This window comes from Sciurus carolinensis, chromosome 7 (assembly GCF_902686445.1).
Source record: "Sciurus carolinensis chromosome 7, mSciCar1.2, whole genome shotgun sequence".
Taxonomy (NCBI): Eukaryota; Metazoa; Chordata; class Mammalia; order Rodentia; family Sciuridae; genus Sciurus; species Sciurus carolinensis.
The window spans coordinates 23248810-23264977 of NC_062219.1; the positions used below are offsets into that span (position 1 = coordinate 23248810).

At 39.3% G+C, this 16168-nt stretch overlaps 1 protein-coding gene across 6 annotated transcripts in view; it reads right to left on the reverse strand.

Annotated features, from left to right (window-relative positions):
* Adgrg6 (adhesion G protein-coupled receptor G6) overlaps positions 1-16168 on the reverse strand; it is a 135817-nt gene that overhangs the window by 13537 nt on the left and 106112 nt on the right. For all 6 annotated transcript variants that reach the window (XM_047558126.1, XM_047558129.1, XM_047558127.1 and 3 more), the window contains 5 exons: positions 15927-16033; positions 12206-12333; positions 10991-11259; positions 9277-9373; positions 6912-7195 (listed from right to left, as the gene is read on the reverse strand). In XM_047558126.1, the coding sequence (XP_047414082.1) occupies positions 6912-7195; positions 9277-9373; positions 10991-11259; positions 12206-12333; positions 15927-16033 (885 nt within the window). The remainder of the gene's footprint in view (positions 1-6911; positions 7196-9276; positions 9374-10990; positions 11260-12205; positions 12334-15926; positions 16034-16168) is intronic.

Sequence of the window (16168 nt, forward strand, 5' to 3'; positions counted from 1 at the left end):
GTCCTTTATTGTGAATTTTAGCCTGAAATACTACCACTCAAATGGATCCAAGCCAGAGTTCCTTAGTAGTAGTTTCTCCAACCTGATGACTGCCTTGGTTCTTTATTTCACTTATATGAAAGCATTCCACATAGGAAAAGAAAAACAAATTTTAACCAGTTTTAACTGAACAGATTCCAAACCAGTTCCTGGCTCTTATCCCACTCTCGCCTCTGCCTTCCTTTCCCCTCCATCTTTCACTAACCAGAGGTTTATGGTCACTTAAAAAAATACAAGAATCAAAATGTTTTCATCCTAGTAAATTTCTTAAGTGTCTCATTGAAAATGAGAAACGCTTTCAAATGATGGAGGAAGGGTGTGGCAAGCGTGTGGGAGAGCCAGCCTACCGATGAGCGTTGTTAGGGTAATGAACGTCCCTAGAAAGGTTTTGCAGGCTGCACACACTGAAGGAAGGCCTTGAAGGGACAGAGGAACGCTCTAAAACTTCTCATCGGGTTGTGGCTTTGGTATTTTTATATATAATCCTGTCATCAACCTCAGAACACATTCAGGTAGCATATTTTAAGAAAAAAAAATCTACTTCTAAATCTTGGCATCTTATTCACTGTGGATTGTACAGGTGTGTCTTTAATAGGTCTTTGTAGAGCATCTTAGGGGAAATAAAAAGATATACTTAAGATATTCTGACTAAAAGTCTGGCTCCCTCTTAGAACTCATTTTCTCTGCTTGATCAGGCAATAATATTTGGCTTTTTGGTCAAATGGTCTAAGATTTTTAGCTTAGGGAAAGTTTTTTAAAAGTTGCAGGAAACAGTTCTGTTGGATATTATTGTACAGTAAAATTCAAGGTGGCACATACGTCTTTGTTTTTTGGCTCTAAAAGGCCACTTACAACAATCCAGGTGGAGGGGAAGATGACACACAACTCTGAGTTGTCTCCTCTTAGAGTAAGTCTTTAACAACTCAAGGCCACTGACATTTTTCAGCAGAATCATCAGCAACAGATTTGGACAAATAGCCTAAGTGGACTTTTTCTGAATCTGGACGATGAAGATTTAGATATACAGGAAGCCTGCAGATAAAAGCAGCTCCAGGGATGTGGGATGGTACCAGGGCGAGTAGTAATGAGTCCCTGATGTCCTAATCAGGCCACAAGCACAGAGTGGTTCTGGAGTTTTGATGGGAAAATGGGTCAAGAATTAATCAAGGCAGGTATTGGGTAGAAAAGGCCTGTATTTTAGGTAACTGAGCTTTGACAGAAATGGTCTAGGTGATCTGAGTTCTCCAGCATGCCTGCTCCCTGCCTCTGAACAGCTCCTGGATTCTGTTGTCATTCAAACAAAGCTACCTGGTTTCTGGGCTCTGGATCTCTCAGGTTTACGACTGTCGTTGAAAACTTCAAGTCTTCCTTTCATACAGTGAAGGTGCCCTTTAGAAAATTATTTCTCTATGGCACAAAGTGCCCTGCCAAGAGATGAGTAATTTATTTCCTTGCATGTGTAATGTTTCAGCCAACATGATGTGGTCTTAGGTGGGTTGAAAGGTGGACAATCTCTTTACCTTGGCACAGTCTAATACACGTATTGTGTGATTGTGTAACAGCTTGACTGTCATGAGGCTCCGGACCTCAGGCTCCAAGGCAGGGGAGACTTAGTTGACATTTAATGTATTTTACCTTGTAACTTGACTTAACTTTTCCTTAGTTTACCAACAGGGTTATAATAACATTTTCCTAAATGATTTTTTGCTGAATAAGCAATAGATATTAAATTCTCCTTTTTTTCCCATTAAATGTATATTTACTAACGATTTTTAATGGAATTAGATATACACTTCGTAAAAAGTTGGAAATGAAAAACTGAAGGGAGAGTTAAGTAATATTAGTTTGCTTAAATGTTGTCCCTTCATAATGTGTTATTTTTATTTTCATATATGCTGTAGTTAAAATATTTCACTATCAGACTCAAATTGATCTTGGGAAAGTCATTAAATCATCTGAGCTTGCTTCTTTATCTATAAAAGGGAGAAACATCCTTTTCCTTAGAAAACCACTTTTCAGACTTGGAAAGAGGACAGTAAAATCATAGATGTTATGTGAAAGTGTTTTGGAAACCACCATGCACTATACAAATACACATTGTTTTTGCTACTCTGGGTCTCTTAACGTCATCAAAATAATTAGAGGCAAACATTATCTCTGCATAGACCGATAATATCCCTGTGTGTTCTCTATAGCAGCTTCTACTTGAAGAACTATATGTTTTATCTTTTATGCGCTCAGATAGTCTGGTTGCACCTGAGCTATTAATACTGTTTTCCATTTCTGGAATCGATGGCCAACCTCTTGGTATGGAGCTAGACTTTACATCCTAATGAATCTGTCATGTAAGTTAAACCTCCCTATATACTGGAGAAGCCTAGTCAAATTGCTAATGTTAAATACTTTTGCACAGTTGATGAACTCAAGGTACTGTGTGAGATATGAGTTCACCACTTGTGTAACAAGGAGCTCTGGTTCAAGCTGCATCTCAGGGCTAGAGCTCAGTCCTGTAAGTGCATTGATGATATAGACAAGAGACAGATGGCCAGCAGGCCACTGGCCAAGAACTTCTTAGCAACCAGGGAACTGCCTTTTATTTCTTTAAGAAGAATTACTGAAGTATAATTCAATGTTCTCAGACATGAAAATTATGATCTACTTATGTCAAATATTTGTCCTTTTGCACAACTATTTGTCTACAATTTTCTGAAATAATATTCCTCAGAAAAAATTCAAAATTTTAACACAAGGATCTGTCAGTTTTAATCTGGGAATGATCCAAATAGCAGAAGTAGGTAGGTATATAACTCCATTGTGTTAAGAGATTTATTTATCTATTAGGAAAAAAGCAACTAAATGATTATTACATAAATTAATTGAGTGAAGTAGGTACAATAAAAATAACGAAACAATATGCCATGGAAAATCAGAAAATAAAAATTTTGTTTCAGCTTTGGTTCAGTTAATGACTTCATTTGCTTATTAAAATAAGTAAAATTTTAGTGGTGCCCCAGATTATAGTAATTTTCTGATATTCATTTCATGTGATTTTTGGTAATCATGTTATGTGACTGGGCTGAAAGTGTATATAGAGATAAGAAATATGTATGAAGGGTTGGGGTTGTAGCTCAGTGGTAGAGTGCTTGCCTCACACGTGTGAGGCACTGGGTTCGATCCTCAGCACCACATAAAAATAAATAAATAAAGATATTGTGTTCATCTACAACTAAAAAAAAATGTTAAAAAAATACATATGAAACTAAAAAAATAAAAGTACCCTACTAAAATTAAACACATAAAAATAAAACATATGTAAGTTTAATAAACTACAAAGTTATGTGAGTGCTCATATAATTATACATGTATATGTGTTTGTACACACAAATGTATCTACATGTAAGAATTCTGAAAGATAAAATGGATTGTAAAAACATGCTCAAACAAATTTTTGAAGAGATACATGTGCAAAGAAACCTATCAAAAGTCACTCCACTGACAGATGAGCCCAGGGTCACAGTGGATCCAGCTCTAACTCCGAGCCCCACCAGTCAATGTGTGGGTACCACACAGCATTCATAATAAGGACCCTGCTGAATTTTAGATTCTTAGCCATGCACTGTGTCTGACAGAGATTAAAATTTGTTCAGTATAGTTTTTGTTTTCAGAATACTGAGGCACATTCTAAATCTTTAGCTATTATGGAGTCTTACAATGTTAGGCATCCATTATCTATAACATTATGTTAACAAGACCCCTGCACCCCGCAGGGTGCCATGGCGCACACCTATAATCCCACCAGCAACTCAGGAGGTTGAGGTAGGAGGATCCCAAGTTAGAGACCAGCCTTAGCAATTTAGTGAGACCCTGTCTAAAAATAAAAATATAAAAAAATAAAAGAGTAGGGGTACACTCAATGATGGAAAACCCCTAGGTTCAATCCCCACTACCAAAAAAACAAAAACAAAAACAGACAACACCTTCCCCTAATCATTCCAGGAAAATTAGGAGTTTACTTTAACAGTCAAACCAATGTTAAATGTTCTATAGGGATGTACTTTCTAAATTTCTCTTGACTGTTCACATCTCTCCATCCTACCACAAGTCTAAAATATTGGACCACCTTATGGGGGACCACAACAAGAACCTTTCTCTGCTGTCCCTATACATGCTACTGGAGTGTTCTCCCCCAGTCTCTGCATTATATGCAGCTCCAGCTCTTCATAAATGCACCTCTGATCATGCCATGTCACATGCTCCACAGCTTTCAGAGCCCTCCCACTGCTCTTGAGAAGAGTCTTCTGCTTGGAATATTCTTTGCCCCACTTCCACTTCTACCTTTGCTCTAGTTAATTCCTAATGATCCTTCACATTTCAGCTTAGACACTGTGTCTTCTGTCATAAAAAGCTACACAGTGCTTTTTATATAGCAATGCATTTGATTAGTATATGTCACCCTAAAGTCATGGGAGCTCCATGCAGCAAAGATAATAAGTAAAATGTCTGATAAAACAAAAAGGATCAGACAGAAAGGCAATAGACATAGTTTGCCCAAGTTCTATCTGAGTTAATCTTAAATCTTATAGACGCTTAGTTGCTTAGTTTCTTTCTTTCTTTTTTTTTTTTTTTCTGGTACTTGGGATTGAACCCAGAGGTATTTTATCACAGTCACATTCCAAACCTTTTTTATTTTTTTATTTTGAGCAAAGTCTTGCTACGTTGCTTAGTGCCTTACTAAGTTGCTGAGGCTGGCCTCAATTTTGTAACCTTCCTGCTTCAGCCTCCCAAGTTGAGTTGCTGAGATTACAGACGTGAGCCACCATGTCTGGCAGTTTCTTTAGGCAGTCTAAGGGCTAGGGATGCAGCTCAGTGGGTTTGATCCCCAGCACCCCAAAACAACACCATCAACAAAAACTCAACTGCATAGCTCCTACATGCTTCTTTCAATAAAGCACAGACCCCTGACAACAAAGCCTCTCAGGGAAGAATGACTCACTAATAAAAACCATTAAGGAAGTTTCCATAGCATCCCAAGAAGTTTTTGTACCGCCTGGCTGGTAAGAAGTTGTTGTGCTCTGTGTCACTGTCTTTTAATTTATATTTCCCTCTTAGGAGGTGTTTTTTAATATCACTGGATATGCAGAAATCTGTTCTGAATTTATATAATTTAAAATCAGTCTTAAAAGTCGGTGATTTATGAAGAACCCTGACTTGATGACGGTTTACAACATTTTTCCCTCCTGACAGGAGACCCATGCTGAGAAAAATAAAACATCCCAGTTCTCGCTGATGGAAACAGAGCTGCACAGACAACTGCAGCTGCCGGAGGCTGCTGACACGGCCAGGAAATTCTAAAAGCAACACCAAGGTGGAGCTGGCCGGTCCCTGGGCCTTTCATGTACAATCCTGAAATGGAAAACCATGCAATTTTTCATGTCAATGGACACCTCTGTCAATATTTATTTAGGGACTTTTATGGGGTATATTATAGAAGAGATTATTATTATTATTTTTTTTTGCGGTGCTGGGGATTGAACCCGGGCCTTATGCTTACAAGGCAAGCACTCTACCCACTGAGCTATATCCCCAAACTCCCAAGAGATTATTTTTAAATGGAGGAATAATCACATCACAGGAGATCCCAATGGAGATGTACCCATCTGCTACATACTCAGTTTCCAGTTTTTGGAGATGCCCTTGAGCTTATTATCTTATTTACTAATGATAACATGCCTGTATATTTCTTTCATTATGGGAAAGTGAACTTGACTAAAGTTTGCTGGACTAATTAATGTATATTTATGCCCGAGGCATCTCAGGCTAGATTTACAGGCCCAGGGTTTCTCCATCTTTCCTCTAGTGATCTATTTGACAATCATCAAGAACCTACTTTGCAACCATCTTTTTTTTCAGCTCATGAGCTAGTAGAGGACCTAGGAAGACAAGCAGTGAATAATACTCTCCTGTAGATAAGTTAGAATTTCCTCAGGATATACCTACCGGGAGCACCCATCCAATTTCTTTGGGGTGTTGAACTCATAGGGCTTCTGACCTGGGAAATTTTGACAAACACACAAGGCATATCTGATATCTCAATTAATGTCATTTAATTAAAAAATAATTTGTATTCACTTAATCTTAAAAGTTAAAATACATGATAGACTGTATTCGGGTATAATATTGTGGAATCAGAAGTCTGAAGGAAGCCATGTGTTTCTGTATAGAGGTGGCCATTGGCAAATGTTTGTTACATTGAACTAACTGTGGGCTGGGGATGTAGCTCAGTGGTAGAATGCTTGCCTGGCATGCTCTAAGCCCTGGGTTCAACCACCACTATCGCCATCCTCCTGCACAAAAAAGTGAACTATTTGTCATATCTCATGAAAAGACAGAGTTTCTGAATTAGAGTTGGTATGTATTTTGAAATCCAAGGAGCCAAGGACTCAAGTGTGAAATGATTCTGCCCCTACACAGAGTCTAAACATCTGTCTGATCACACATTGTAAACCAGCATGGGACAAGGTTCCATCAAGAGCAACAAAACTCAACCCAATGTACAGAAGATAAAAGGTATTGGTGCCCTTTAGATTTGCCATTGGGTGCTCAGCTAGATACCTCCCTGCTCCATAGTCGACCATGCATTAGCATATGTTTATTGAGCACTTACTACAGATCAGGCATTGCTACAGGTGCTTGGGATACATCACTAATAATAATTAAAAAAAAGCAAACTGACATTTAACTTATCCATTCCAGACCTTTTTAGTACCCAACCTGTGCCTATACTTATGCTAAATAGTGACAAAAGAAAGTCCAAAATGGAAGCTGTTTATAAATATAAGAAAGCAGAACTGTTCAGGTACTATGTATCTTACCTTGTAATGAGTTAAAGATGGAGAAGAGGTACATGAAAGGTATATTTAAAGGTCCCCAGGCAAAGAAAGCAAAACCCCAGGTCATTCCCAGCAGGAAGGTCAGGCTGACCACGCTGCGCAGGTTCCTGAACACCTCCTCTCTCACGGTCCGGTTGCTTCTCTTGCCATTTCTCCCACAGATCTGCACCATTACCACAATGAACATGGCAACATTGAGGAAAAACACGACTCCAAAATACCCAGCACAGGTCACATAAAATACCACTGGGTCCTGAATCCAACAGCTGAGAGAAGCAGAAGAAATGAGAAAGGAAAAGAGATTTATTACCATGGCCTGTTTACTCACGTCTTCTCTTGGCTTAGCCGGGATGACGGCAGACTTCTCTCTTAAACACCTGTGGGAAGTCATTTCACTTCCCAGGCCCTCAGTTTCTCCTTTGATCTTTTCATAGACAGCTTTTTGTTTGGTTTTGGACGGCCACCATTTTAATGTCTAATTATTTAAGTCAACATTAAAACAAAAACAAAGTGGCTTCTTGAATTCTGATTTGGTATTTGAACACTCTTGGCTGGTTCACCCCAAACCAGGCTGGAACTTTCCTCTAGGGTGCTTTGTACTCTAAGAATGAGAACTATAAGCACTCATTTTTGCTCTTCTTTCTTGTTAAGGGGCATCCCTGTGATGTTGTTCTGTAAAATAATATGGAACTAGAAGTCTGCTGAGGGAGTTTGGGGAGAGCTTCTCTTGATAGACTCGACTGGCCAGGCCCTTCTTTCTTTTTTCTGTTTAAACATGAAAGGGAGCTATGCAATTGCAGTAGTCATTTCTGGTCCTTAAGAGAGAGACCCAGGGAGCTGTAAAGTTGTTGGACCCACATCTGTAGACACAAACTTAGTGTCACTGAGTGCCACTTCCATGTTTATCATGTGACATTAATTCTTTCTTATTTAAGTCACAACGAAGTATAGATTCATTCCAGCAAAATAATTCCTATCAATATTAGTCTAGTTGAGACAACACCTTACAGAATTTTGAGATTCTTACACAGACACTTCTCATGCACAATTATAAAGCTTACATCAATTATAAAATCTTCCTATTCAGATGAAGAAGGATATACTATATAGTTATCACTCAAAATGATGTATAGATTAGAAAATGAAATGAATTTTTAAAAACTACTTGTGTAAAGTATTCTATGGGCAAAGTTGACATGTATTACAATGTGAAGATGCTCAAGTACCTGGTTTATGCTATGGAAATTCTTAGGTAGAGCTGAATGAATGATTTTTAATGTTACTGAGTTTATTTTGGACTTCAAGTATAAACAGTCACCATTTTGGAGTGATCACACTGGAATATAACCTTCATAGAGGCAAAAGCTGTCTTGAACATCTTTGGTTCCTAGAACCTAATAGTAAATGCCCAATAAATGAGAATTGTTGATCACACAGCAAATTACTAAATGGCACTTTAAAGTCCCATAAGGACTGGCTAATAGACTTTCTAAGTTCCTTTATTTGGAACTTACTGAGTTCTACTTTTAACATATTTTATTAAGGTTCCAAATAGCACTACTTATCCCTGATGCTAACTTTCCTTTACACATAGAAGTTCTTCTAATCCTGGAATTTCCCACCTGGGTCCAACATTCCCCCTAGTTCCTGTTGGGTCTTTTTGGTGTTATTTTAGAAACATGAAAGAAGGGAAGACGGTGAGGGAAGGGTGCATGGGAGACCACCAACAGGACACAGCAGAGTGACCCATGCAGGACACGTGCACAGACAGGTGGCACCATAGACCTTGCAGGAGAAAGCTCTGCTCACTCAGCACCCATCTGATCCACCGACAGGGAGCAGCGCCCTGTGACTGATAAGATACGGGAGCACGCTTCTCAACCCCAACACTCGAAAGACCTGAAGATCAGCGAGCTCATCGTCTGAAGGAAATGCTCCCAGTTATTCAAGAATTCCCTCGTTTCTCCATTTCTACACAGCGCTCACATTGGCATTGGGTCATTCACTGGGAGACACTGCTACTGAACTCTCCTGAAGGTGGGTGTGGGCCTGAGGGGGTGGGAGTACTGTGGACTCTTCTCAAGCAGAATGGATCTTTGAGGCGGGGAGATAGTATCCTGAACTCCCCCCAGGCCAGAGCATCAGGCTGGCATAGAAAGGCTGCTCCCCCAAGTCAGGGCGTTCAAAGGAACCCTTCTGTGGCATAGCAGAGACCTTGACAAAGTGATGCAAACGAACTAAACCTTTTAAGATGAGAGCCTTTTAAAATGGCAGGGGAACTGACACTAAGCTTAGGAAACAGGACTGTGTCCCTCCCCAGTACGTTCCCCAAGTTCCTATTACTTACAATTCATCCCCTTGCTCTTTCCCGTAGCTGTCTTTTCCATAGACTTCATTTTGTCTTTTGCTTGCTAGAACAACTGACACCACCAAGGCAGGTAAACCTGTTATAAAAAGACAGGAGCTTGATTTTTAAGATGGACGATGGCAAGGAAGGAGAACAAAGAAATGCCCCCACGGCATACAAACTTCTTAGAACTGGCAACTTGGTTAGACTTAACCTCAAAAGCCCTCCTTAGAGTGGAACAGCCAACTCATTTAGTGAAAATTAAAGTTCTGTATGCTTAGCTCACTCACTAGAGGTCTCCAACCTGGTTCTATGGAACCCGGCATGAGCAAACGTGGTTTCATTAAGGAACCCTCAGTAGGCCATGAGAGTTCAGCAGGGGCAACAAAGGCAGCTCATTTCCCCCTTTTTATATAAAGCAATGTCTTTAGGAAAATTGGTGGCAGGGGTGAGGCCGAAACAGGGGTTATAAAATCTAGTTCAGCAGGGGCAACAAAGGCAGCTCATTTCCCCCTTTTTATATAAAGCAATGTCTTTAGGAAAATTGGTGGCAGGGGAGAGGCCGAAACAGGGGTTATAAAATCTAGTTCAGCAGGGGCAACAAAGGCAGCTCATTTCCCCCTTTTTATATAAAGCAATGTCTTTAGGAAAATTGGTGGCAGGGGTGAGGCCGAAACAGGGGTTATAAAATCTAGTTCAGCAGGGGCAACAAAGGCAGCTCATTTCCCCCTTTTTATATAAAACAATGTCTTTAGGAAAATTGGTGGCAGGGGTGAGGCCGAAACAGGGGTTATAAAATCTTTATGGTCTTCTCTTTTCTCTCCAGAGAATCAATAGCATATTCGTGTATATATTTACCGGGGAAATGTATACCGCTCCAATTCCCTGAAAGAAGTTTTTAATTGCCTAAGGGGGTGCTGAACATCTTGAGAATGTCTCATACTTCTATATTGTCATTTGAAAAGGATTTTTGAGAAAGTTCTAAAAGGCCTGGCCCAATAATACAACCCAGAAAAAGAAAAGAGTCAGACAAGACAATTCCAAACAGACAAACACAACCAGTTCATGTCTGACTGAGGACTCATGTTAAAAAGTTCAAGGCAAAAATTCCGTAACTCTCTGAGCTGCACATACAAGAATCCTCTGGTTTCCACAACGTGGGCATGTGTCTAGGGATGAGTACAGTGGAGAGTCTCAGCGGGCCTTTATATCAGGAGGTATAATGGAAATGTGCCCTGGTCAGCCAGCTGCTGCTTCAGACTTGGGTGGGCTGGCTCTGGGCTCAGGAAATGAGTTTGTGGTGAGTCAAGAGCTAAGGCTTCTCATGAATCCAGGGGCGCTTAACCACTGAACCACTTCATTGAGCCACATCACCAGCTCTTTTCTTTTTGTATCTTATTTAAAGACAGAGTCTCGCTGACTTGCTTAGGGCCGCGCTAAATCACCGAGGCTGGCTTTGAACTTATGATCTTCCTGCCTCAGCCTCCCGAGCTGCTGGGATGACAGGCGTGCACCACTGTGCCCAGCCTATTGAAGAGTTTTTAAAGACAGTTCTGAGGATTCCTTCCTTTGGGTATGTATCTCTAATCCACGTAACTCACAAAGCTGGAGTTTCTCTCAACAGTACTGTTCTGTAGAGATAAGGATTTTCCTATGAGAATTGGGAAATTTTCACGAGAGAGAGAACAAAGTCAAAACATTTTAGGAGGCTTACCCCAGCCAATGATGCAGAATTTTAGAATATATCGTCGAATGTAAGTGTTGAATACTTTAACTAAAGCAATGTACATGTGAATGGCTTCCAGCCCCATCCAGGTGAAGGTTGCCAGAAGGAAGAAGTGAAGGAGGGCAGCCACTGCGACGCAGAGTCCCCCCATGCCAAAGGAGGTGACCCAGCCATCCAGGAGGAAGACCAGGTTCAGGAACAGCAGGGCTGTGCTCAGGTTCATCAGGATCTTGGAGGGATAATCCCTTCGCAGTTTTCTAAATCAGGAGGAAAATACACATATGCAAACTCATATCATAAATAATTTGTTAATTAAAATAATATATAATAATAATTTAAATTTATGTTTCTATTAGGGTATTATAGTTTTCAGTCATTGTGGAGTTCATTCTAGCATATTTATGAATGCATATTACATAATTTGCTTCATTTCAACCCCAGAACTACTGCTTCCCTTCCCTCCTCCCTCCCCTAATCCCCCCTCCCTCTCCTCTGTTGGTTTTTCTTCTATTAATTTATTATTTTTTAAGCCCAGGGGTAACTTCATATCTTCTGTAGCTGAGTAATAGGTTAAGAAGCCCCATCTTTATGACATGGTTCCATTATGCAGAGGGCTAAAGATACTTATGAGTATTTGGCAGCTTATAAAAACTTTTTGAAGAATAATTTTATTTCAAAACTGTTTCCAATTGTTCACAAAATTCCCAACTGGCTTTCACAGATCTTTTTTTTTTTTTTTTTTTTTTTTTAATCCAGGAAAAATTCTAGTATAAGATATTTTCATTAAAAAAATCAATTCCCCTAAATTTTTTTCAAGTTTCTTAATTTTTAATGAGTTAAAGATCCCCCTTTTTTTAAAAAAAATTTCCTGTTTCAGGGCTGAGGCAAATATTCTCTTCTTTTACAAATATTTTCATCTGTACAATGTAGAAAGTAAAAAGTGCTTTTTACATTGCTTATTTACTTAAATGTTAATCATCTCTAACATACTTGAATCCTTGTTTTAAATAGTACAGTAATTATAAATTAAGATTCTGTAGCTGGAAAATTCATGATGTATGATACTAGGAGAAACCTGAATGTGAAAACTGAACCACCCGACATGATTCACAAAGTGTATAATTGTTTTCAAGAGCCAAAGCAATTTTCTCTTTCATATTTGGAACAGTTAGCCCTGGGCTTGGCAGAGAGAGAAATACTTACTCAAAAGCGACATATGTCAGGAGAGTTGCTGCTGAAAAGATAGCAGATATTCCACAGCCGATGTAGGTGATAAAAGTAAGGACCTTGGTGTTTCTCGCATCTATCTGGGAGGCGCTTCTTGGAAGGTCCTGCACAAGACATGGGAAGCAGCTGTAAGAATTCCTCTTCCACTAGAGTGTTGTTCTGTGCCACTAAAAGTTCACTGCTAACTTCAGAGAAGTGGTTCAGGGGCTAAAAACAATGGACATCAATGCTGAAATTGCCATCTGTTGCATTCTTGTGGATCACATTATTGTCCAAAGCAGGCTGCATGTTTTCTATCATTACTTTCTTACCCAAGCTCCCTGAATTCCAGCTTAAGGTGACGAGTGAAACTACAGGTCCCCCAACTGAGACTGGAGAGAAGGTAGCTGCCATGCATAATAAGTTATTTGACCCATTTATAATATTTACAGGACAGGGGCCATGAGTACAAACGGAGGCCACGGTGGCCTATGTGGCCAGACCTTTTGACCTTTAGATTCCTCGCTGGGTTGGAAGTGCTCAGCCAGGGGACAGCCAGAGGTGGCGGTGGTAGCTATGAAGGTGTGGCTCTAAGGTTGGTGTTGAGGCTTCTAACTGTGGTCACTTTCAAGTTTGGTGTGCAGAAATTGTGGTGGTTTATTTATTTATTTTTCATAAATGAGAAGCCACTGTGGGGTTTGGGGTCACAGCTTTTTCCATTCCTACAGACCTGAAAGGATGCAATTTAAAGTATTCAGGTTGTTGTGGAGTGGACATATTCTTTCAGATTAGCACACCTTCCAGCATTTTGTTATGAAGCATTAATTTCACTGCACTGAGACAGACCTACAAAGTCTAGGCCCGGTAGGAAAATCTGCTTTTTTCTTCCTTATATAGGGGGAATGAAATAGGGATAAATCTTAAGATCAACTACTCAAATCCTGGTTGGAGGAGAAAGTCACTTCCATCATGCAGACATTCAAACATTCAACACTCTTAGAGAAGGGATTTACTGAACATTCCAGTTTAAACTTTTAGGTGTTATGACAAAAAATTATTTCTTTCTCTATGTTATTTCTCTTTAATATTTGCCAAGTGTCAAGAAATCTGCCCCTGGGCTAGGGTTGCAGCTCAATGGTAGAACGCTTACCTAGCACACATGAGGTACTGGGTTTGATCCTCAGCACCACATTAAAAAATAAATAAATAAAAAGGTATTATGTCCTTGTACAACTTAAAGTATTTTTTTTAAAGAAAGAAATCAGTTCATTGCACAGACCTTGAGCTACTGGTATTTGGATGTGTGCACATGTGTGCTAAAATTAAAAAACAATCTGAGAGTCAATTCCAGGTATGACTGATGCTGTAAGGAACAGGTACAGTGCCTTTATGATATCAAGAAATGCACAAAGTGAAGCCCCAGCAGAAGCAGGGGCTCGGAGTCAGAGGGGCCCTTTCCGATCTTACTAACTCAGGAATTCCTCAAAGCCTGGGGCACATGGGATTCCTATGGTACAGTACCACTTGACTTTGGACAGGCTACTTCACCACAGTCCAGTCATTGCAGGACCTCCTAGGCCAGAGAACTGAATGTGTCCCTACCTCTTAAAAAGAAAAAAAAAAAAAAAAAACTCTATTCCCATCTGGATAAGGCAATCAACTTACAAACCTCAATTAAACCAGAATTTAAAATAAAAATTAAATAATGCTTTTCACTGATCCCCATTTACACACAATTCTCATGTTGTTTGGAACTTTTACAGAATGGAAATATTTGTCCTTCTGAACTACCCAACATGAAAATACACTAATGTTTAAAATATGAAAGACAGTTTTACTACAGAGAAATGTAATAGAGGACACTAAACCCCTCACACATTTGTAGATTGGAAGATATAATTCTGGGTGAATGTGTCATGGGAAAAATTTAGACTCAGAAAATCTATGCAAATGAATAAAGAGTCTGAAAATCAAGAAAAACTCTTAACAAAGTCTTGGTGGTCTGGGTGAGATGAAAGGATATGAACACATTGCCAGAAAAGATGAATTTTGGAAAGATTTCCTTAACATCAGTTTCTTATCCTATAGAAGCAGCCAAGGTGAAAAAATGGAAAGATAATGCTAAAAATGCACATCTCCATATAGATGTAAAATTAACTGTTTAATCAGATGGCAACAGAAAAACTAATGTGCAATTATAAACTCATAATAAAATTTAAATAACATATGAAGGTACTGGCCATTCAAAATAACGTGTGGCCAAAATCTGACTGCATATGAACCACCTCTGAATAGTCACTTTTGTTACTATTATCGATTTAACTAATATTAGACTTAATACACACATTTATGTTCACACATACACACCTGGTTAAAATATTTAAGTGAATTAAGCTAAAGCTTATATATCTGAATGAATAATTGTTCAAAAGCAGTAGTTTCTGAAAACTTCCCATTTTCACTTTTAAAGAAAAAGGAATATGGAAGGAAATGTAATTTTCTTTCTAAATTGCTTAGGGAAAAATTATTCATTTTCATGCTCTGGTAATAAAGAAAAAAATATTTGTATTTTGAGAACCTTAAAAAGTTACTTTCTGTGATTTGCCATCTTTTTCAATGATTTGCTCTCATCCCTCAGAGCACTAATGTCCTGGGTTGTCAGGAAAATTACAATTTGCAGAGTTGCCATATGACATCGGCCATTTGCATAGGCCAAGTAGATTCATGAGCCAAAGGCTACATCCCACAGTTCCTCACCACTTCCTCCCTGTCCCCACAGGAAGAAGGGCCTAAGATTCAAAGGAGAGGAATAAACACAACCTCACAACCTCATGTCTGGGATTTCAATTGGAAAAGCTACCATCTCCTATTTAAAATCAAATGTGGTTGGTTCCTTCACAGAAACCATACAGAAACAATGGCTGGGATAATCTGGATGGTGGTCTGGATTCTGAAAGCGTTTGCAAAAACACCAGTGTATCAGATAAAAGGGAAAATCCAAGTCCAAGGGTAAATTCAAATAGGTCCTTGGACATGGGTGGGTCTTGAAAAATGTGTGGGATGAAAAAGCCACATTGATGTGCTCTAACTTTTGTTTAAAATTGTTGAGCAGGCTGGCCAACGAGATAAAAAAGAAAGAAAAACAAAACAAAACAGGGCCATGGGAAAAGTGGAAGGAAGAAAAGAAGAAAAGAAGGATATGAAGGCCTGAGAGAGGGAGAAACGCCATGGCCGCAGTTTCTTGCAGGACTGAGGCCTCCATTTAACACGAGTCACTAGTCTGTCCTGAGGGGCTGCAGTCTCCAGGAGGGAGATCCCCTGGCACAGAACCTGGTACAAAGTGACAGACTGAGTCATAACATAAGAAAAATTTTGATCCAACAATTCACAGTTCTCTTCCAACATTGTCAACTTTCCCTCCCTCTTTTCCTGTCTCCCCATTTCTAAGACTCTATTTCTCTCTTAATGGGGATTTTCTTATTTCTGGGATTATTTATCAATACTGTTAAAAAAAAAAACAGGTAAAGTTCTGTAATATTTTTAACATGTGATCTCTATTAATACGATTTTTCTTTAAGAATTAAGATTCTAGGGTATAGATGGACATTATCAGGAAAAAAAATTTCCCAAACACAAAATCTAAAATGATAGACTCAAAAAGAGTAGTAGGCTGTCTGTAATCACATGATGTCAAAATAGGCTTAGAAACCTCCCTCACCATCAGGACTCCGAAGTGTGTGAAGTGGTTACACAGGCAGATGGTCTCGCTTGCATCTGAATCTCTGTGTGCAACGCACCCTGATGTATTCCATCCTCCAAGACTTTCTGTGGGAGGAATCAACAAAGAGGGTGAGAGCAACAGCATCATCTCTATAAGGGATGGGGTGACTTTCAGGACATCTGCCTCAGTCTCGTCTGCCTTACAGGAGTTTTATCTGGGCAGTGAGTGCAAGTCATAAA